The sequence below is a fragment of the Urocampus carinirostris genome, chromosome 6 (assembly GCF_059441175.1).
Source record: "Urocampus carinirostris isolate Australia breed hairy pipefish chromosome 6, RoL_Ucar_1.0, whole genome shotgun sequence".
Lineage (NCBI taxonomy): Eukaryota > Metazoa > Chordata > Actinopteri > Syngnathiformes > Syngnathidae > Urocampus > Urocampus carinirostris.
Window position 1 is genome coordinate 9,643,466 of NC_142354.1, and position 22,220 is coordinate 9,665,685.

General features: G+C 41.7%; 1 protein-coding gene and 1 long non-coding RNA gene across 2 annotated transcripts in view; both read right to left on the minus strand.

The window, feature by feature from the left end:
* Nucleotides 1–498: 498 nt before the first annotated feature.
* The window catches only part of mdfi (MyoD family inhibitor), a 52,578-nt gene continuing 30,856 nt past the window's right edge, over nt 499–22,220 (minus strand). Inside the window, exons 4-5 of the mRNA XM_088337787.1 lie at nt 7,450–7,761; nt 499–5,282 (exon numbers count right to left, since the gene is read on the minus strand). Of these exons, the coding sequence (XP_088193913.1) occupies nt 5,029–5,282; nt 7,450–7,761 (566 nt within the window). The 3' untranslated portion in view covers nt 499–5,028. The remainder of the gene's footprint in view (nt 5,283–7,449; nt 7,762–22,220) is intronic.
* LOC148363761 (uncharacterized) lies at nt 14,294–19,412 on the minus strand. Its single transcript, XR_015850687.1, has 2 exons — nt 19,175–19,412; nt 14,294–14,863 (listed from the first exon to the last, which is right to left on the minus strand). It is a non-coding gene; the product is annotated as an uncharacterized LOC148363761 (long non-coding RNA).

Below are 22,220 nucleotides of genomic sequence, written 5' to 3' on the forward strand. Positions count from 1 at the left end.
TTATCCACAAATAAATGACTAAATATGAATACAATGTGTGTAATCCTTACTGCTGTCACAGTCTTGTTCCACGGACAGACTGAGGAGATCATATCTTCCTCATGCCATGAGGCTCTTTAACTCCACCCGCGGGAGTAAAAGCGCACATTAAACCCCACCCCCACATTTGCATATTACCCTCTTTTATTAAAGTGTGTATTTTCCGTAACACTATTTAAATACTCTATTAAGATGTTATATTGGGTATCTCTGTATTCTATATCTTTTATTCTATAATTTTATTTTTCAACACAACGATACTGCTGGAAGTGTGAATTTCCCTTCAGGGATGGATAAAGTATGTATCTATCTATCTATCTATCTATCTATTTATCTATCTATCTCTATCTAATCCAAGATCAAGGGGGCTGGATACCTTTGCAAGGCAATGTAGCATATTCAAAGTCTTCATCTTGGTATTGTGAAAATACAACTAAAAAGAACAAAACAAACCAGCAATACTTCTTCACATTGTTTATTCAGTACTAAACACAGAAAAGTTGAACGTGACTTCCAAGACAGCAATTGAAATGAGCATAAAGTTATGCTAGCTTGTAAACAAAATGACGCCATTGAGTCTGGTTCCGATTGAAACCGATTCGAAACTACTTTAAAAAATACCATCAAACGATTACATACAAAATTACACAAAGTCTGAATGATGAATTGTTGTGCAATGAGCGCCCCCTCCCCAAACAAAAAATATATATATTGTTTTAATCCAGTTACAGATTGGCTTCTCTATTTCCAGACCAAGAAATAAGGCAGTTTATCATGTCCATTCCCCTATTTTTTTATTTTGTACACTTCCTTAAATGAGCTGCTCACAAGTAGTGTTCAAAATATATCAAAAAGTTAGTATTCATGTACTCATAACTAGTCTAGTACTAGTAACCAACTAAAAAAATACAAGACTTTTTCAGCAGATGAGCTACTGTAAGCTGCTTTGTAGCCTCAAGTGAATCAAGGCTTGAAAAATAATCCGCGATCCATTATTCCCAATCGCGTATTGTCGCAACCGGGTTGGCACTTTCGTCAATTGTCTTTATTCCACGTTAAATGAAGTGCTACTTGTACGGCCGTGACCCATTATCCCCGCTAGCAGAAATATGCGAGCGGGGACCAGTAGAGTGTAGTTTGTCAGGCCTGGCAGCTCTTTCTTCCTGTTTTGTCAAGCAAAAAATGAATTGTACGTGTGCGGCCACGATCTATTATCCCCGATTGAATATTCCTGCGCACTTTTGTCGGGCAAGGCCACTCTTTTCTGTTTTTCTTTGCTTAAAATTAACTGCACGTAGGCAGCAATTTATTACCGGCAGAAGGCACTTTTGTCAGGCCTGGCAGCTCTTTTTTCCTGTTTTGTCTGTCAAATTATGAACTGCACGTGTGCAGCCACGATGTATTATCTCCGATTGAATATTCCTGCACACTTTTGTCAGGCAATGTCACTCTTTTCTGTATTTATCTGCTTAAAATGAACTGCACGTAGGCAACTGCAATTTATTACTGGCAGAAGGCACTTTTGTCAGACTTGGCAGCTCTTTTTTCGCCTACATCGAAGTGCACTCCTGTAGCTATGATCCATTATTCCTGCCGCTGCATATTGACGCCAGCAGGCACTAGCAGAAAGCACTTTTACCTGACCTGGTGGCTCTTCATTTGTGTGTGCTCATTTTCCGCCAAAGATGAAGTGCACTCGTGTGGCTGTGATCTATTGTCCCTAATTTCAGATTGCTGCAAGAGAAGGCACTTTTTTAGGATGTGTCACTATAAATGAAAGGCAAAGTTTCGACCTCAATCCATTATCACCAGTCTACTATTGGTGGGAGCAGGGACCGGAGAGCGTGTTTGTGTGCGGTCAGGGCAGCTGAATCGTGCCATTGATGTCTGTCTCGGGAGAACTGCAATTTTTGGCCGCAATCCATTATACCCACTCCACTATTGCAGAGAAAGAAAATTCGTGTTTTCAGCACGACTGCTCCTTTTTCCGTTATTTTTGGCTTAAAAAAAAAAAAAAAAAAGGTGCGGCTGCAGTCCATTATCCTCTGTCAATTATTTGTGGGGGCCAACAGGGGGCATGTAAAATATTTAGTGGGGGGAGGTTACTTTGCAGATCTTGGGGGGTTTTCCTCCCCACAAACCACAATAAACGAGGTAATTACAGGACTTAATAATCAAGCAAGTTGAAATAATTTACCAACCACGAAAAATCAAACATCAAATCAGTTTCGAATGTTTTAAGGATAAGGGCAGTCTAAACCATTTTTGGTGTGATACTGTTGGTCTGGCGACAGAGAATTTGTTCCCAGTTAAAGTGACAGTGACAGTGTGTAATAATGAATAATCAAAAGTTAGTGTAGGTTAGTATGGACTTAATTTGAAGAAGACACTTCAGAAGCCTAAAGGACACGATTTGGCAAAATTTCCCAGCCTACTTCTAGATTTTCTCGCATATATCTGGGAAAGGTGACGAATGCAGTTAGTTATTGTTTAATTTCAATGAATGAAGTATTCTTACACCTCTAGAGGTCGCTATATGATACACACTGGGGCTTTAAAGTGCTTTGATATGTTGGCGGTGTAACCCATTTGTCTGTTCCAGTTGTCCCTTCATAAATGTCTGTAAAATAGTGCGTCGTTTTTCCAGGACTTTCCGGGAAAATGTGACACACTTTTTTTGATCTCCAGTTGCGTTTGTTGTAGTCCGAAAATTTGCATTTGTTGTCGTCGTTATAGTGTTACGAGGGTTACTTGACTTATAGCGGCCGCCATCTTCGATTACAACTCGGTTCTGTTTATAATTCCCCTCAACTTTTCTACGTATGTAGTCTTCGAAAACTTGTAAAGTACGAAGGTCAATTTATTCCAAGGTTGCTTGTATTCCAATATGGCTGCCGTTGAAATACTGTAAATTCAGGAATACAAACTACTACTTTTTTTCTACATTTATACGATGCAGCTTGTTATTCTGGATGAATATTTTGAAGTAGTATTAGAAATATTTGGTCCACTCTGAATCTCTTTATTTTTGCAAGGGATGAGATAGCTTAAGATGAGTTGTAGGGCTCAGCATGTGTACAGACTGAAAATGTTTTTTTGTTTCACTTTTCCAAATATTACCGTGCTAATTTATTTTTAAATCAAATAAATCGATGTGAATGAGTCGTGTGAGTGATGAGTGTGTAATCCATTATAGCCGCCAGTTAAAAAGTCACGTGACGCTGGGAACTCTATTGTCCAAAACGAACTCAGCGTCTGAACTCCCTGCAATTATCTCAAAGCGACCCTTCTATTTACACGTTTTACACACCTCAAAAACAATTTTCCAGTTATAATTGAGAAAATAAATGGCACAAAATATGGAATTTTGAGAGGAAGGTATTCAGAGGATCGGGGCTTGTTATCAAAAGCGTACCATTCAAAAAATATGAGAATACACCCCCCCCCGGCAGTACCGATAACAAAGAAAATGTGATTTTCACATTAGAGGAGGAACGTCAACTATCTTAACTCAAATCTCGGGATTAATCCAGATTAGTTCACAAAGACTGCGACGGGGATTATTCCAGGCACTTTCTATTTCCGTCCTGGAAGCCAATTTGGGCCCCAAAGCTCGTCCAATCGGTAAACAAGATGTGAAGAATGAGGAAAACCAGCTCTCACGATGCCTTGCTGATGATGTCCGTTTGAGAAGAACAAAAGCGTCTTTGATATCGCCGTTTTCTGGGTTTGGTCCGAACAAAGACATCAATGGCGCTCCCGTGTCACAAAGGCCGAGGCGTCGACCTTGTCAAGGGCGCCGACAGTTCTACAGAGAGCCCTTCTCGCCTTTTTCCATTACGCAGACGCTCTTATCAACACAAAACGCCCAAATCCCGTTAAACGCCATTAAAGCCGTCCTTTTTCTCATTTGCCTTTGGAGGTCGTTCCCGAAGCCTGGAGGACGTGGCCCAGGGAGGACCAAAACTCGGAGAAAGAAATGGAGAAATAGCTATCATTTTATTAGCTATTTATTTTTTCGTGATAACTTGTTACTCAGATGAAGAGGCGGGTCAAATTAGCTAAGCTTTACACCTATTGGTTGATCAAGTGATGAACAAATCAGCTGTTGTTCTAGTTAACTTTATATGTAAATCATATAGTTATGCTTTTGTCATTTATATATTTTGGTATAGCAGCACGGCGGCGCAGTGGTTAGCGCTTGTGTGGCACAGTTCATGTCATGGGAACCTGTCGTGGGTTCAAATCCAGCTCCAGACTTCCTGTGCGGAGTTTGTATGTTCTTCCCGTGCTTGCGTGGGTTTCCTCCGGGCACTCCGGTTTCCTCCCACATTCCAAAAACATGCATTTCAGGTGAATTGGCCGGTCCAAGTTGTCCCTAGGTGTGAATGAGCGAATGAGTTGTCTGTCCCTGTGTGCCCTGCGATTGGCTGGCAACCAGTTCAGGGTGTCCCCTGCCCACTGCCCGGAGATGGCTGGGATGGGCTCCAGCCCCCCCGCGACCCTAATGAGGATAAGCGGTACGGCTAATGAGATGAAATATTTTGGTATTTTTCTCGTCTTATTTATTTATATGTAATTTGTTTGTAGGTATTTGTTTATTCCCACATTTATTTCTACAAATGGTACGATCGGTCCCTTTTAGTGTCCGCTTTGATGGGCGAAAGAGGCACTTGGAGTGCTCTCTCTCTCTCTCAGGTTTTTTTCCCAGATTTGGATTTCCTTATCACGACTCAGATTTGGGTTCTTTTCCCAGATCCAAGATTTGTTTTCTTGGTTTTTTATTTAGACTCGATTTGGGTTATATTTGCAGACTCCGATTAGGGTTCTATTCCCAGACTGATATTTGGGTTCTATTGCCGGACTCTGAATTTGATTTTTTTACTCAGATTCGGGTTCTTTTCCAAGACTCTGTTACGGGTTCTTTTCTCAGACTCTGATTTGGGTCCTTTTTCCCAGTCCGGTTCCTAGAACAGGACTTTGCGGGTCTCAGGACGAGAAGCAGAGGCTGCAGCACTCCATGCATATCTCCAGACAGTCTGCAGACTCGCAGCAAGCGTCTATGATGCCGCAATCCATGTCGCAGGGCAGCTCGCAGTCACCGCATTCTTCGGAGGCGCAACAGCAGCAGAAGCAGGAATCGTCGCCTGCGCACGACCCGCAGGTGGCGCAATTCAACACGATGTTGCACAGCGTCAGGAACTCGCAGAACAGGCAGGCCAGGATGCAGTGCACGCAACAATCTGCACAAAAGTATATAGGATAACCGTTTAAAGACAAAATATGTTTGGACTGTTGAAGCTCTAGCGCCACCTCTGGCACAGTATTTTTCTGTTGTTCTAAAAAACTAGACTTACCCAATCTGTGCTGATTTGTCAGCTTGCTAGCTAATGACAATTTTCTAACACTAGTAAGCTAATTCGAGCTCGATACTTTCACTTAAACAAACGAGACATTCTCAATATTTGCTGAGTTCTCAGCTAGTTAATTTTTATTCACTAATGCTATTTAGGAAAGCTAGCTTGATCTGTTATTTAACAAACCATATTTACTCAAACTGTGCCGATTTTGAAACGAGCTAATACTAGCTCTGTACTTGTCGTGTTGTTTACCTGCTTTTTAACAAACCAAACTTACTCAATCTGTGCCTGATCAGCTAGCTAGCGCTAGCTGACCACTGCTTTTTAACAATTCAGTTTTAGTCAACCTGCACGAATATGTCAGCAAACTAATGCTAGGTCTTTAAGGTTGGGTCAGTACTTAGTGATGGACTTTTTAACAAACCAGGTTAATTCAATCTGCGCTGATTTGTCAGCAAGTCAAACTATGCTAAATAGCCAATGCTAGCTAATTACCTCTGCTTTTGACAAACTGGACTAATTTAATATGGGAGTATCTATTTGCTAAAACATGCTATTTTCTTAATGCTAGTTCAGTACTTATTTTGTTGCTAATTTAGTTTTTAACATACCAGAAAAAACAATTTTTGCGGAGTTGGCAGCTAGCTCGCTCTTGCTTATCAGCTAATGCTATCTTGGTAAATCTGCTTTTTAAACAACAAGACCTACTCGATCAGTGTTTCTCAATGAGATGAAGCTAATTTGCTAAAGCTAGCTTGGTACTCAATATTTCGTTGATATGTTACGGTACTTAACCCACCGAACAACCCAAACTATGCTGATTCGACAGCTATTTGCTCTTGCTAGTTAGCTAATGCAAGATCGGTACTTCTACTTTTTATCAATCAAGATTGAATAACTGTGCTGATTTTTCGGCTAATACCAGTTTGCTAATGTCAGCTCTGTACTTGTGTTGTTGATTTGTTCTTTTTTAATAAACTCAACAGATTTAATCTGTGCTTATTTGTTAGTTTGCTAACAAATGCTCGCTCAGTACTTGTTGATCCGCTTTTTAACAAAACCAGGCTTCCTCCATCTTTACTGATTTGTCAGGTAAACCTAGTTCGCGTATGCGTGTTCTCTACTTAGTGTGCTGTTGATTTACTTCAAATAACATATGTACTCACTGATTCTTAAGATAGCTCAAGCTATTTTTATAATGCTAACTCAGAACTTGTTGTGTTGTTTATTTAAACCGGACTTAGGCAAGCTGTGCTGTTTTGTAAGCTACCTAGTTAATACTATGTCCATAAACGCTAGCTCATATGTTTTGTATTATTTGTATTGCCCTTTAAGAAAGAGCTTTTTCCTATTTTTTTAGAATCAGGCTAACGTATTTTGGATGTGTGGTTTTGTTGAGCCAGCTGATCTTTAGATACTTAGCCACCTTTGGAAAAGATTCATAGTAATTTTCGCGAACTTTGGGAGTATCCTTATCATTTTCCCAGGTTTGGATTTCCTACCACGACTCAGATTTGGGTTATATTCCCAGACTCCTATTTGGGTTCCGTTTCTGGATTAGTTTTTTTTGCCCCAGACTCAGATCGGGGTTCCATTCCTGGACACGGATTTGGGTTATTTACCCAGACTCAGATTTGGGTTTGTTTACCAGATTCAGATATGGGTTATTTTCCCAGATCCAAGATTTTTTTTTTTCTGACTCGATTTGGGTTATTGCCACATTTGGGAAAGATTCATAGTAATTTTCAGTGAACTTTGGGAGTATCCTTATCATATGACGCCTAAATATGAAAATCATCACTCGTAGTTTTATATTTATTGTCATAGGCAAGTTTTAATTATTTCTCAGTCGTTATTTCGAGGACTCAGGTTCTTAGAAATACGCAACTGTTGGGTAGAGCTGACCGCACCGTTGACCGCTTATTAGTCAAAAGATCATAAAGGATATGCTAAGACATGAGGATGATTTATGTCCTAGTCCTGCAGTTTGTTACAATTTAGCCTTGTGTCAGTTCTATACAATTAAATGGGCGTCCTGACTCCATCTTACCGTCCTGCGCCTCGGTAGGAATCTGCGAGCTATTGCTCTTGGAGCTACTTTTGGAGCTGCCTTTGCTCCTCTGGGAGTTGATGGAAGGGTTGGAGTGCAACTTCTTGGCGTGTCGGGTCCCCGCCGAGGACGAAGAAGAGGAGGTGGAGGAGCCCCCCCTGGGGAGCGAGCCCAATTTGGGGTGCGGGCCCCCGTTGCGGTCTCCGGCCGACTGGAGCGAGTGATGTCTGCCGCCGTTGCGCATTTGGCTGCCGGTGAGCGTCCGACACGGCTGGGCGGGGTGCGCGGGTGTGGACCTGGCTGCCGGTTGACCTGGAAAGCAACAATGGACTCACTGTTTGCTGATAATGAAGTCATGCTGGAGAAAATACTCCTGGCTTAGTCGCTATTATTATAATTTTGGGTGCATGTGTGGGCTTGATCTTAAGCTTTCTTTAGCCCGAGGCGATTGCTGTGAAAGGAATCAATTTAAAGTGACAGTGTGTAATCATTCAATCGTGATTGTTGTAGCTTGGCATAGAAAAAAGACGCACTACAGTAGCCTGAAGAAGACCAGTTGGTCAAATTCAGAAACCTAGTTCCAGATTTTGTTTTGTGAGCAACAGGACACAAAAGCCGGTGTTAATTCCTGCAAACTGGAAATGGGAGCTACTTCAAAGGCCAGCAACTACTCGCAATAGCAGGGCAGAATTTGTCAAGCGTCAAGACCCTGAATCATAGAGCACAGCAACATGAGTGGCTAAAGAAGGAAACAGTGAAAAAGGTAGATGAATCACAAGACTCAGCGACTCCATAGCTAAGGTTGTTCTCCGCTGTTGTAAGCAACTAAAAGGCCAGTAATTGGATTGCAAGAGCCAAGCTGAATTTGTCAAGCACCTGGACCCTACATCAAGTAACACAGCATGTAAGTGGCTAGAGAGATATCCAGTCAAAAAAGTGTATGAATCATGGAACTCAGCAACTCAATAGCTGAATTAGGTCAGAGGTGCTTTAAGCTACAAAATAGCAAGTAAAGAATCTCAAGAGCAAAGGAGCAGCTCTCGTGTGTTGACACCCTGAAACATGGAACATAGCGACATGAGTGGCTAGAAAGGGAAACAATGGGAAAAAAATGAATGAAACACAGGATTTTGCGACAAAGTAGCTGAAGTTGGTCCGAGCTTTCGTAAGCCACTGAAAAGGCCATTAAGTGATTGCAAGAGCAAAGCAGACCCTGAATTATAGGACATTAGTGGCTAGAAAAGGAAACAGTACAGAGAGGGATGAATCACAGGACTCAGCAAACCAGTAGACGAAGTTGGTCAGAGCTTCTAAAACCTATTAAAAAGGCCATAAAATGATTTTGAGAGCAAATTCGTAAAGAGTCGAGATGCTGAATAATGGAACCGAAATGAGTGGCTAGAGAAGGAAACTGTACTAAAAAGGGAATGCATTCCAGGACTCTTCAAGCCAGTAGCTGAAGTGACGTACCAAAAAGGCAAGTAAAATATTGCAAGAGCAAAGCAGGACTTGTCAGGCGTCTAGACCTGGAATTACAGAACACAGCGATATGAGTGGCTAGAGAAGAAAACTGTAGAAAGAAAGTGGATCAAACTCAAGCCCAGCAACCCAGTAGCTAAAGTTGGTCATTGCTGCTGTAGGTTAAAATAAGGCTAACAAAAAACTTGCAAGAGCAAAGCAGAATTTGTTAACCGTAGGCACCCTGAACCACGGAACATAGCACGTGAGTGGCTAGAGAAAGAAACAGTAGAAAACAAGTGGATAATTCACATGACTGGTAGCTGTAGATTGCCAGCACTAGAAGCTACCAAATTTCCAATAAAAGATTGCGAGTACAAATCAGAATGTGTCAAGCGTTGATAATCTGAATAATGGCACTCAGCGGCAAACATAAGTGACTAGAGAAGGAAATAGTAGGGGGGAAAAGCGCCAGACACCTGAATCACAAAATTTAGTGACGTTCGCTTGCATGACAAGTTGATGAAGGACGATGCAAGCTTTGTTAACATGAAGCGGATAGAGTGGCTAGAGAAGGAAACTGTTGGGGGGGATCAAAGACACTGGTACATGCTACTTTATCAAAACCGTCATTTGGGCTTCTGTAATTGTAAGATGGCGGCCAAACATGTCAGCTTCTTCAAGTTGTATAATAGTTTTAAACTAAGTCTTGTTTATGTATTTTTTATCATCAGAGTCAATAGTGTTTTATTTAAGTGAAAGAAGTATTTTTACCCCATTAGGGGTCGCTATGTAATACACACTGGGGCTTTAAACGCAAACACTAAGACTTGAAAAGGCAAGTATTGGTATCAACGTTAATCCAGGGTTATTGATAAAGCGGTGGTTTTATGATTAAAATGAGAACTTAGAAGAATTGAAATTTTAAAGAAAAAAATAGCTTCATGCTGTAATTTGTTCCGTATAAGGACTTATGATTTTAATACTGTTAAATACTCAAAAGTCTGGAAAAAACATTTTTAACACTTTTAAGGCCCTTTCAATGCCATTTTTTTCAACTTTTCCAGTACCCAGCATCTTTGTCTCTTCACCATGTAACGGCGATGATGCTCCACACAACAACCTCATACAAACTAATGCCAGCTGCAGTTAGTCATAAGGGAAGTACAAATGCAAGGGTAAAACTTCGCCACCATATTAGGCGCATCAGCGTCATTTTTAAGCAGGCCTGAATATTTTTTCTGTTTTATTTCATGTGTGGTCTATCCAGTCAGACTGCCGGGAAACATGGCAACAAAATCAAGCATTATCAAGCATTTCACCCCGAATAAGCAATGGTTTCATTAGAAAAACTAAGAAAAAGCATAACATAGCCACGAATGGAATATAATAGTCAGTTCTCCGAGAAATGCATTCGATTAAAGTCAAATGATTCCGTCCGACCGAACGTATGATGGCTTTTTGAATGGGATCCGCTTCGTGGCGCGTCGCTTCATGAAACGATTCATCGAGCGTGGATCGTTTCCAGAGCAAAAAGGGGAAAAAGAACCGCTTCGATGTACCATACTTAAGCTAGACTTCATCAAGAGTACTTATTTATCGATCGCCGATAGAATCCCGCGAGATGACTCCGGCGGCGAACGATCGTTCCGAACTCCTCGAAGAAGCGGAACGGGAAACGTGTTGAGAAATGGCGTCAGGTAGCTTCTCAATAGCCAAGCTCCCGTCACGATCGGTGCCGGGGACTTGGACCGACTCCGATGTTCCGGTCCCTGCCAAAAAGTACAAGTGGCCGTGAATATTTCAACAATACCAAACCGCGATGTTTTCTTTGCTCCAAACGGGACCCAAATTGTAACCTGTCTTTGGTCCAGATTGTATTTCTTTAGCAGAGAACAATGCAGTCTCGATCGAAAGAAAGGTAAAAATACATCTTTTCTAAAATAGACGAACCACAAAAGCAGTTGTTAATGCCGCGGTTGCCATGGAGCCCAATTTCTCTCACGGTTGTCATGGCACCCAATTGGCCCCGACTGTGTGGGCGCAAGCTGCGGCTTGTTTACAGATTGGCTCCCTGTCAGTATTTAAACTCTGTCCTGTCAGTCCTCTTTTGTCGGCCCGTCTGCGAATCTCCGTTTTTAGACGGCAAGAAAAAAGACGCACTACAGAAGCCTGAAGGAGACCAGTTGGTCAAATTCAGAAACCTAGTTCCAGATTTTGTTTTGTGAGCCACATGACACAAAAGCCGGTGTTAATTCATGCAAACTGGAAACTGGAGCTACTTAAAACCTGTCCTGTATTTTTGCTCCTGTTTTTCTCCCGCTACGATCTGTTTGATTTCCTCTCCCGGTTTTCGACTTATTTCCGTTCCCGCCACCGCCCGCCACGGAAGTCCAACTTCCGCAGCTGATCTCCGGATCGTGTGTGCGCTCCTTTCCCTTCTCCCCAATAAAACAGTGAGTAACGTTACGAGAGTGGGTCCTGTTTCCTGTTCTGGTCCTGACAGTTAACAGCTATAATAAACTTAAAAGATAACACAATGGTGCAAAAAAAAGGGTGCTAACCACCAACTAGCTTGCGGGCTAATCAAACTTGTCGGAACTCACTGTTCCGTACGAATGATACTCCTTCCATCCTCCCAAAATGTAATTGATAAATCGGTACTTTTAACTTTATAATGCAGTACTCCATGATGTGACCCCGCCTAAGGACAACTTCACTTTTCGTTGTGAAATAAGGTGGGGGTTTTTTGCCCAAAGCTTTAACAGCATTTTCCCCACTTTACGACATTTTTACCGAGTTTGTGCGTTTTTAAAAGTTTTTAAGATGTCTGTCTGCTATTGGTCGATGTCATCGATAAGTTTAGTTTATAGTCCTTGGTGGTCTAGTGGCCAGGATCCGGCTCGAAGGACCCCAATGAAAAATGTATAGTTCAGTAGAGAAATATTCAAAATAAGAAGAAAAGAACTTCAATGGATTTTGAACTTGCAAAGAGAACAGGACAGAGCCTACACCTCATAGAAAATTCCACGCTGTTCTAAAAGCCCTCTCGTAAGCTTTTTGTATCTATTTAATCTAGGTTACAAAAAGCTGATTTTCCTTAAATGTTGCAAATATCAAAAATAAGCAACATTATCAGCTGATAGTGACAATGATGTAAACAGTGCATAAGTCAAAATGAGGAACTGGCTTCCTATACAATTTCCTTTACAGGTGACTAAAATTAGAATAGAATACATGTTTTAGTCATACAGTTGGCGTCACGGTATTGCGAAGATGCCGATATGCTCCTGGCTGAACTACATCCCACAATGCATTTTTCTCTCTTCATTGAGTTCAAAAATATCAAGAGCATTGTAACTTGTGATGCAATACCATATTTGTGTACCTTATTTCATTGCAATGGGTTCCCCGTGCATACAGTGATTCTAAAGGGGGAAGTAAATGCATGATAACTATGGAAACAAAGCTTGCGATGATCAAGAAATACAAAAAAGGCTAGCAAATGTCTACCCTCGTTAAGTTGCGTGGCCAATCGACAACCGGGACAAATGTTAAGAATTAGGAGGCGATCAAAGCAAGGGAATCTTACTATAGCTAATCTATACTTTCTATAACACGGCACGATGTAGTTCCAAATCACTAAGAAAATTTCAGCTATACTCCAAATGCTTCGATACAAATGTATTCATTTATTTTAACGCAATCAAACATGTATTTAAGCAACAGGACATAATATTTTATCTATCCGTCAAAGTCTATCCGGTACGGTTGACTTGACAACTCTCAACAGACGTTTAAAAAATACAATACAGTAGGTACACCATCTTTTATATGTAAAATACAAGTACTAAATACCAATGAAACTACACATTTACTAAGAATCCAACCAGAATTGTTGGATAACTTTGTGCCTCACCTGCCATCATGGAAATATATCATCAATATTATATTACCGGGTTTATTTGTTCAGTGTTAAAGTACTTCTCATTTAACTTTTCAATTCTCTTTTTTAACATCGCAGAATTAAAGAGTTGCCTAAAAGCCACAAACTTTTGAACTTGAAAAAAACTTGAATTATCAAAATGAATTTGTATTCTAAAAAAGATATCCATTATCTGCACCGCTTATCCTCAGTAGGGTCGCGGGGGTGCTGGAGCCCATCCCAGCTATATTCGGGCTGTGGGCAGGGGACACCCTGAACTGCAGTCGCAGGGTCTAAAAATGATATAATGAATATAATTATTTGCAACTGGTATTACTGTGCTGAGCATCTTGCAGATGCAGAGTGAGGCACCCAATTCTCTTGCCTCACGGCAGAGGGCGATAGTGCAACCAAAGACTGATTTGGCGCACACTTCAGCCCCTAACAATAGGATTAGGGATAGTATTAGCAAGCCAGTCAAGCCATCCAGTCTGTTTTTCTCCTCGTACATGTTCTTTTTTCTCATAATGGAGGATTGCATTTCAATTGATCATTTCATTCATAAGTAAGTCAATAAAAGTTTTTTTTCTATGCTTCAGTTTATATATTGCTTTCTTGCTTTGCCAATCAAACACGGACTACGATGTCGGCAGTGTCTGTAAAATTGACCTTGAAAAGTGCTTGAATTAGGCCATAAAAATTGTACAAACCCTGAAGAAAAACAAAACAAAGACACACCCGCCCTGAGTGTGGCCTCCAACTTTCGCTCCAAAACACCAGTCGCAATAAAACCTTCTGTCCGATAACCGCCCACAGACCGATAAGCACAAACGATTGTTTCATCTGCAACCGATCTGCTCTCGTTTAAGATTCTATTCCTCGGGCGTTTTTGCAGCCGCCATGCAGATGTTTGGCAAGCGCCGCGTGTTGTGACACGGAGTTCTCGTTCGTTCCTTCCGCCTCCTTCTTTTCTCCCGGAAGCCTGTCGAGTTTGTTACCGTATGTTACCGGTGCAAAATCCGCCGCACGAACGGAGTGACTCTCGACAGGCCGGTCGTCGGGACTGTCAACGGGAACCAGAGGTCGCGCTCCGACACATGCATGGGCGAGCGCGTGAAGGTTAGACAGGGGAAAAAAAACGAGCGCACGTGAGAAAGAAAACGAAAAATTGGGTCGACGTCTGCACGGGCGTGACTCATACTCGCGGTGATTCAGCAACGGGTAAAAATAACAAGACAAAGTGCGCCGTTGACATTTCTTTCAGCCCTGGGGCGTGCTCGCTGTTCCGGCCACGAGAATCGAGTCCTCGCGTATCGTGTCGAGTGCTACAAAGCACAGGGAACAAAACAAACGACGGAGACTTAAAGAGACCAAACTGCACCTTGTTAGACAATCTCATATTGAAGCTACGGGTTCCAAGACTTGCAGTGATGCTAAAGGGAGAAGCCAAACATAGATAGATGGATAGATAGATACTTTATTCATCCCCGTAGGGAAATTCACACTTCCAGCAGTATCCTTGTGCAGATTAACAGGATGGCCTCTGGGTGCTGTGTTGTAGTTTAGCAACAGCGGAGTGGATGACATCACACGCTAGGACAAAAGTTCGACGTCCCTGCAGCAGATGGAAGTCTTTGTGCCCAGGGTTACACCACCTCTTGTTCACGTAGATAGCGAGTCCGCCTCCTCTCTGCTTCCCGCAGGCTTTTGTTTCTCTGTCTGTCCTAACGGCGCTGAAGCCTGGTGGCTCCGGGTAGCTCCGGGTAGCCCAGGGTAGCTCCGGGTAGCTTCACGTTATCGTCCGGGATGCTAAACGTGAGTCACGTTTCCGTAAAACACAGCAAACTGCACTCCCTGTGCGCTTTGATGTTTTTCACCAGCACAGCCAATTCGTCAGTCTTATTTGGTAGAGAGTTCACATTTCCCATGATTACGGACGGTACCGAAGGCTTACAACGCCGCTAGCCGCTTAGCCTTAGCTCTGGCTCTGCATCCACGATAGGGCCCCCTCATCACGCCGGCAAGAGAATTCTTCAGGGCAAGGAGTTGATAAAAAATATGGCCATAATTAATCGACAATCGGGACAATGATTAAAGCGACACTGAGTATTATTTGTCCATTCGAAAAAGACACACTATAGAACAAGGGTGTCAAACTCCTTTGAGCTCAGGTGCCTCATTTAAAAAAAAAGACTAGTAGAAAAAAAAGAAAGAAAAGAGAGCAGGGCAAAAAGACCGAGAAAGAGAGGGAGGAAAAGAGGGACATCGAGAGAAAGAAAGGAAGAAAAAAAGAAATGACACAACTATGGAGAGAAATAAATGGAGTAAGAGAGAAAGAGAAAGAATGAGAAAAAAAAAGAGAGAGAAAAAAAAAACAAAGAAAGAGAGAAAAACATGCATGTCAGGTGAATTGGCCGATCCAAATTGTCCCTAAGTGTGGATGAGCGAGTGAACTGTCTGTCTCTGTGCGCCCTGCGACTGGCTGGCAAGCAGTTCAGGGTGTCCCCTGCCCACTGCCCGAAGATAGCTGGGATGGGCTCCAGCACCTCCTCGACCCTACTGAGGATAAGCGGTGCAGATAATGGAAGGATGGATGAATTCTAAAGTCATTAATTTCAAAGTGTGACTCCGATATTCAGAGTAAAATGTCATTCAAATTCAATTTGTAAATACTTTGAATGAAACACTAATTTTCAGTTTAAAGTTCAAAACACAACAAAACTTGATTAAAGACTAGGTTCAAGCTTTAGGACAAAATATATTTACTGTGCTACTCTCTTCAAAATCATTTGAGTTTGAGTCATGGATGGCAGAGAACTAGGACAAAACGGAGGTCTTAGTCATCAGCCCTGAAAGTCAGAGAAACCGTGACGAAAACAGCTAGATTTCAATCAGTCACAACGTGTTCTGAACTTTGGCTTCATTTTAGAATCCTATCTTAAATTCACACCACAAATAAAAAGGATAACCAAGATTGTTTTGTCATCTGAAAAATATAACAAGAGTATGCCCATTACTCTGCAGCACGGCGGCACAGTGGTTAGCGCTTGTGCGGCACAGTTCATGTCATGGGAACCTGTCGTGGGTTCAAATCCAGCTCCAGACATCCTGTGCGGAGTTTGTATGTTCTCCCCGTGCTTGCGTCCCTAATGAGGATAAGCGGTACGGCTGATGAGATGAGATGCCAATTACTCTCATGCTTTAATCTTTTCCCGTTTAGATGAAATTCCCTACTCGCTGACTCCCCCCCAAAAAATATTAAATAGGATTATTCTTATTCTTCACCATTTGAAGAGTATAAAGTCAGCTCATTTCTCTCAATCAATTTAATGCAGCACGGCAGCGCAGTGGTTAGCGCTTGTGCGGCACAGCTCATGTCATGGGAACCTGTCGTGGGTTCAAATCCAGCTCCAGACTTCCTGTGCGGAGTTTGTATGTTCTCCCCGTGCTTGCGTGGGTTTCCTCCGGGCACTCCGGTTTCCTCCCACATTCCAGAAACATGCATTTCAGGTGAATTGGCCGGTCTAAATTGTCCCTAGGTGTGACTGAGCGAGTGAGTTGTCTGTCCCTGTGTGCCCTGCGATTGGCTGGCAACCAGTTCAGGATGTCCCCTGCCCACTGCCCGGAGATGGCTGGGATGGGCTCCAGCCCCCCCGCGACCCTAATGAGGATAAGCGGTACAGCTAATGAGATGAGATCTCTAATGGTTTGTTGTTTTTTTCCATGCTCGCTGGACTCTCCCAAAAACAATGTTACATAGGATTGTTTTTTTTTTTACCATTTCAGAAATATTTCCAAAGTTAGCCCATTTCTCAAGGAAATCCATGATCTCCCCTTGTTTAGACAATTTTAATTCCCTGCTCTCTGGTCTCCTCTATTTATTTCACTCTTTTATGTTTCTGTTGTCTAGTTGTGTTACACTCCAGCATCTCTGGTAAGTTAATTTAAAATTCTAACACGGTAGGCCTCTTCAGATCTCTTTCCTCACACGGTATTCTGTGCATTTCCATCATATTTTAGGTTTTTTTCTCTTAACCATTGTTTGTGTAGTTGACGCTTCAGGTTTTTGAGTGTCAAGAGAAAGGGGGAGGATTGTTCTTATTGTAAATTATATGTTTCAGTGCCTCACCAGTCTTTATGAAATTATAACATTTTAAATATACTAGTAGGTTGTATTTATTCAGTTTTAAGGTTAATTTCTCAAGTAACATCATCATTTTTGGATTTGATTTGAACAATTGCTTAGTATTTGCATTTATTTATGAATTGTATTAACACAAATAGCATATCATGTCTGCAGATGCAGACTGAGGCACACAGTACTCAAACCTCATGGCAGAGGGCGATAGTGAGACCAAGGATTGTGATTTGGTGCACAACTGAGCCCCAAATAATAGAATCCGTGAATGTATTGGCAATCGAACAGCAAGGTAAGCCATACAGTCATTTATTTTCCCATCGCATTGAATGTTTTTCAATATGGATAATTACCTATCTATGCTTATATGTAAATAAAACTGTATGTGTCTGCAATACAATACTGTTTTTGTACAGTATTTATTCACTGTGGGTCTCTAATTGTGCAGTGATGCTAAAAGGAGGAGCAAAAACATGATAACAATGTGAACGAGGCTTGTGATCAGAAAGAAATGCAGAGACTTTGCTGAGCATATGCATAGTGAGGCACGCATTTCTCTTGCCTCATGCTAGAGGGCATTAGCAGTGTCTGAAATAACGTCTGCCTGTGTTGTGCATCTTTTACGTTGGCCGTACAACTTACAAAACGTCTCCTGCCAGGTCGCCGACAACTTTTTCAAGAAAACAACAAATCTTTCGGGGTTTTTTTTCATTTTACCAATTAAAACGTTTTATTCCGATTTCAAAATGTCATTGGTTTTGGAAATTTCGGAGTTTATGTTTGTTTGGAAGTTTCAGAATTTCGGTTTGTTTGGCTATTTGCATACTCGCCAGCCAATCATAAGCCTGCATCAAATAACTTTGTGCTTCCGGACTTTCCCGAGCGTTATAAGGTTGTGCATTTGCATATCATTTTCCAAAGTTTACGCACGGAGAACACAAGAAAAATCGATAAGTGGTTAGGAATTGTTAAGATTTGTCTATTTAATAGCGCTCTTACTCGTAGTATTGCGTTAAGACGTTTTCCATTGTGTGACGTCATTACGCACGCACCATTTTTCATTTTGCTAATTGTTGATTGTCATGTTATATTGAATGGAGCCGTGTTCTTGTTTGCTTGCTGTTGAGGAATAAATAAAGGCTGAACCACAATTTCCTTCTTATCTTTTCACACATGAGGAAACTGCACACTCTGACATATCCTTACCAGGAGTCGAGCCAAAACCTCAGCCCCAGAAGAAAGATTCAAAAGAAGTTAACAAAATTGATGACGCTACAAAACGTAAACGTACATTAAAAGCATCGTGGAAAGAGGAGTTCACGTGGCTTGTAGCAGACGCAACACAAACATTGCATGAATGAAGATGAGTCAATACAGGTACATTCGGATGGCAGATGGAAAACAACGATGTCATATACATGCAATGAATGTTATAAGTAGTATTATAATAAACTTAATTTTAAAGTGTTCTGTTAGCTCAGTAGCCTAGATGGTAGGGCGCCCGCTTTGAGACTGGGAGGTCGCTGGTTCGCGCCTCGGCCGAGTCATACCTAAGACTTATAACATTGGTAAAATGGCGGCGCCCTCTGTTGGCTGCGGCTGCATCGGCTCGCTACAACGGGTCAGGTGTATCGACATTTCGTTCTTACAAAGAATGACAATACAAAGGAAATTATTATTATAAATTATTATATATTCTGATTATCAATCCTTAATACTTTGCAACATAGGTTTTTTTTACGATGAGTCGTCTTATTGTGCTTCAATTTGTGAAAAATGGGGCAGGTGACTTTTCAGAGTGTTCTGCCCTGGTGTCCGCTAACTTTTTATCATGAGTTTCAGACACTGGCAATAGTGAGACCAAGGATTCTAATTTGGCGCACAACTAAGCCCTACATAATAGTATTTGCAAGCTAACATCAATACAAGCCATACAGTCTATTTTTCGTAATAAGGATTTATTAATGCTTTCATAGACTTCATTTCTAAGTCATGGTAAGCCAATAACACATGCTTATCCTATGCTATAGTTTATATATTGTTTTATTGCTTTGCTAATGAAACAAGGGATACAATGTAGCTTCATTGATTTGGAAATGTAAAAAGCAACCTCACCGCACGTCACTACAGAAAGACGTCGTAAAACGACGCAACGTATGGAGGGTCAAATGTTTAAAATAAAAGCAAACGACATATTTTAGCACCTTAAATGTTGTTCTTGTCGCGGATGTCATTAAACGAAGCGCCTGCAGCTACTTAGGCGTCCCCCGAGTGCCATTTGTCAGCGTCCCGTTCAGTTTCTCCGCCCGGCATGCGCTTAAGACGAAAGGGATCCGACGAAAAATCACTCGCGCTTTATTCGGCCCATCTGTTTGTTGGGCGAGCTGCAACTTGCGTCATAAATGCTAGCGTGAAGCGCTACATGACGCGAGCTAAATTACGCCAGCTACGTTACGAGCGCCCAGCGAGGTTAAACGAGTGCGCCCTGCAGGGACGCTGACGTCAAATGTGCTTATTTTATGACGCAATTATTGTAAATGGTGATAGACTGCACAAAACTAAAAATAAGCATTAAAGTAAATCCCGCCTTAAGACGTTTCCGCTTTACAGCGCGTAGTAAGATGTTTTTTAGGGCCTTGGAGACAATTTTCCCACTACACCTCATCAACAAGTTATTTGCGCTTAGCTATACAACTTGTTTGTGCATATACTACTCTACGTTCTCCCTAAGTCCAAAATCAAGAGCCTTCAGCTGGTACAAAATGCTGCAGCGAGGCTTTTAACTAAGGCAAGAAAGTTTGATCTTGTGACCCCGATTTTAGCTAACCTGCATTGGCTCCCTGTTAGCTTAAGATCTGATTTTAAGGTTCTGTTGGTAGTCTACCAAATCATGCATGGACTTGCTCGACCTTATCTCTCAGATTTGGTTTCCCCCTATGTTCCGGTCCGGAGCTCTGAGAACACTGGTCTATTAGTTATCCCAAGAGCCAAGAAGAAATCCACAGAATGTTCTCCATTTGGGCCCCGGTGCTGTGGAATGCTCTTTCCCCTGAGATTCGATCTGCAACCTCAGTGGAAATGTTTAAATCTAAGCTTAAAACACACTTCTACTTTATAGCACATGAATAATCTATATTTTATGTTGATAATATGTGTATTATTTGCCCTCATGTAGGTTTTAGATGAAGGGATGGTGTCATAATAGTCTGCAGTTTGCAATAGTCTTTGATTTGTGCAGCCCTTTGAGACTCTTTGTTATTAAGGGCCAAACAAATACACATGACTTGACTTGCATATGACGGGTTACGTCTCTGAGATGCCCATCTGCTATTGGTCATCAACATTTAAAATTCTTCTATTAATTTGAATCATGCAGTCACTGATGCACTATTGGCTAAACTCCCTCCCACAATGCCTTTCCTTTCATACAGTTCAGAATCTCCCGTGCTTTGAGAGTCTGCAATACAATACTGTTTTTGTACAGTATTTATTCACTGTGGGTCTCTAATTGTGCAGTGATGCTAAAAGGAGAAGTAAAAACATGATAACAATGTGAACGAGGCTTGTGATCAGAAAGAAATGCAGAGACAAATTGCTACCCTTGTAAAGCTGCATGGCCATAGGCAACCTGGTCTATTATCAAGATTGTGAGCGATTGGGTAATGTCGTAAAAGATGCTGCTGGTCTGCTATTAATTTGAAGAAATCTGACTTGCTGTTGGATGAAATACTTCCCAGGATGCTTTTCTGTCTACATTAGGTTCAGAATCTGTTAGCTATGGGTCCTTAAATTTGCACTGATGCTAAAGTGAGAACCCCCCCCCCCAAAAATTGATAAACATAGAAACAATGATTAAGGAATACGAGATGGCACAATCTTTGATGCAACCCAGGGCGGCATTAGCTCAGGTCGCAGGTTTGATTCCCGGCTCCTCCGTGTTACATGTCAAAGTGTCCTTGGGCAAGACACTGATTCCCTAACGCCCCCAATAAGCAAATAGTGTGTGAAGCACATTGTAAAGCGCTTTGGGAGGTCTTTATTGACCTGAAAAGCGCTATATACATGCAGACCATTTACCAATTAACCCTTGCTCTTAAAGTAGTTTTAATTCAATGTAACTTATAGTCCAATGCACTTACAATGAAAAAATATTTGACTAAAGAGTATTTTGGGAGGTGTGCCTTATAATTCAGAGCACTGTACTATCCAGAAAATACTGTGTATACAACTAGTTTTTATCTGGGGCAGCGGGAATTTTCAAACACTTAAGCTAATTACAACAAGTTTATATTCAACTCCATGAGAGTAAATCAACTTTATCTGGTTTCCAAAATCGAAGCCACATGCCGAAAATGTTGCGGTTGTGTTACCGTCAGACTCGAAGCCACCAAAGAAAAGAGTGGACGAAAAATGCCAAGCGTTGTAAAAAAATCCCGACTAAACACCCGTTGCGTAACACTCCGCATACCGTTTGCGGCTTCCATACATTTAACGGCGTTGTGAAAGCTGACGGGGAGGAAGAAAGCACCTCCTTTCAACTGGCACCACACAAAAAAGGGAGACGCTTGAAAAGCCCAGACAGACGTTGACGCAATGACGGGGTTATTGCACAACTTTTTTGGACGTTTTGGCCGTCACGTCCGACTTCAATTATGAGGGAGGGGAAGCTCGAAAATGATACGACTCGAGAGAAAAGATTTGCAGCTGTTTTGTACACGCACGTCATAAAAGGTGTGATGAGCTAACAGCAGGGTTTGTACACCTCGCCAAATTCAAGTACTTTTTAAAGACTCTCAAAGCTAATTGTACATTATTTTCCAGCACCTATTAAAAGAAAGGCTAAACTTCAGTTTTAAACCCCAACATAAGCCCCAACCTTACTTTGGAGCCCTAAAATTGGTTGAAAACCCTAACTTTCAGCCCAAACCCTAGCTCCACAGCTAACCCTGGCTTATAACAATAGCGCTAACCCTGTTTCAAACCGTAACCCTAGCTTTAAACATGTTTAGGAACCCACCATTTTGTTTTGAAACCTAGCACTGACATTAAATAAACATGATGATGAAATCTCTGCAGAAATGTGAGGGGGTGTACTTACTCGTGACACACAGTCCGCTTAAGATGTGACCTTAAAGTTCTCTTTGTCATGATTTGATGCGGGGCACCTGAGTCCGCTTCGTTGGCGCCAACAGCCATGGACGCTGATTGGCTGCTTCCTCTTTTTTAAACCCCCGCCTTCCTGACAGCACT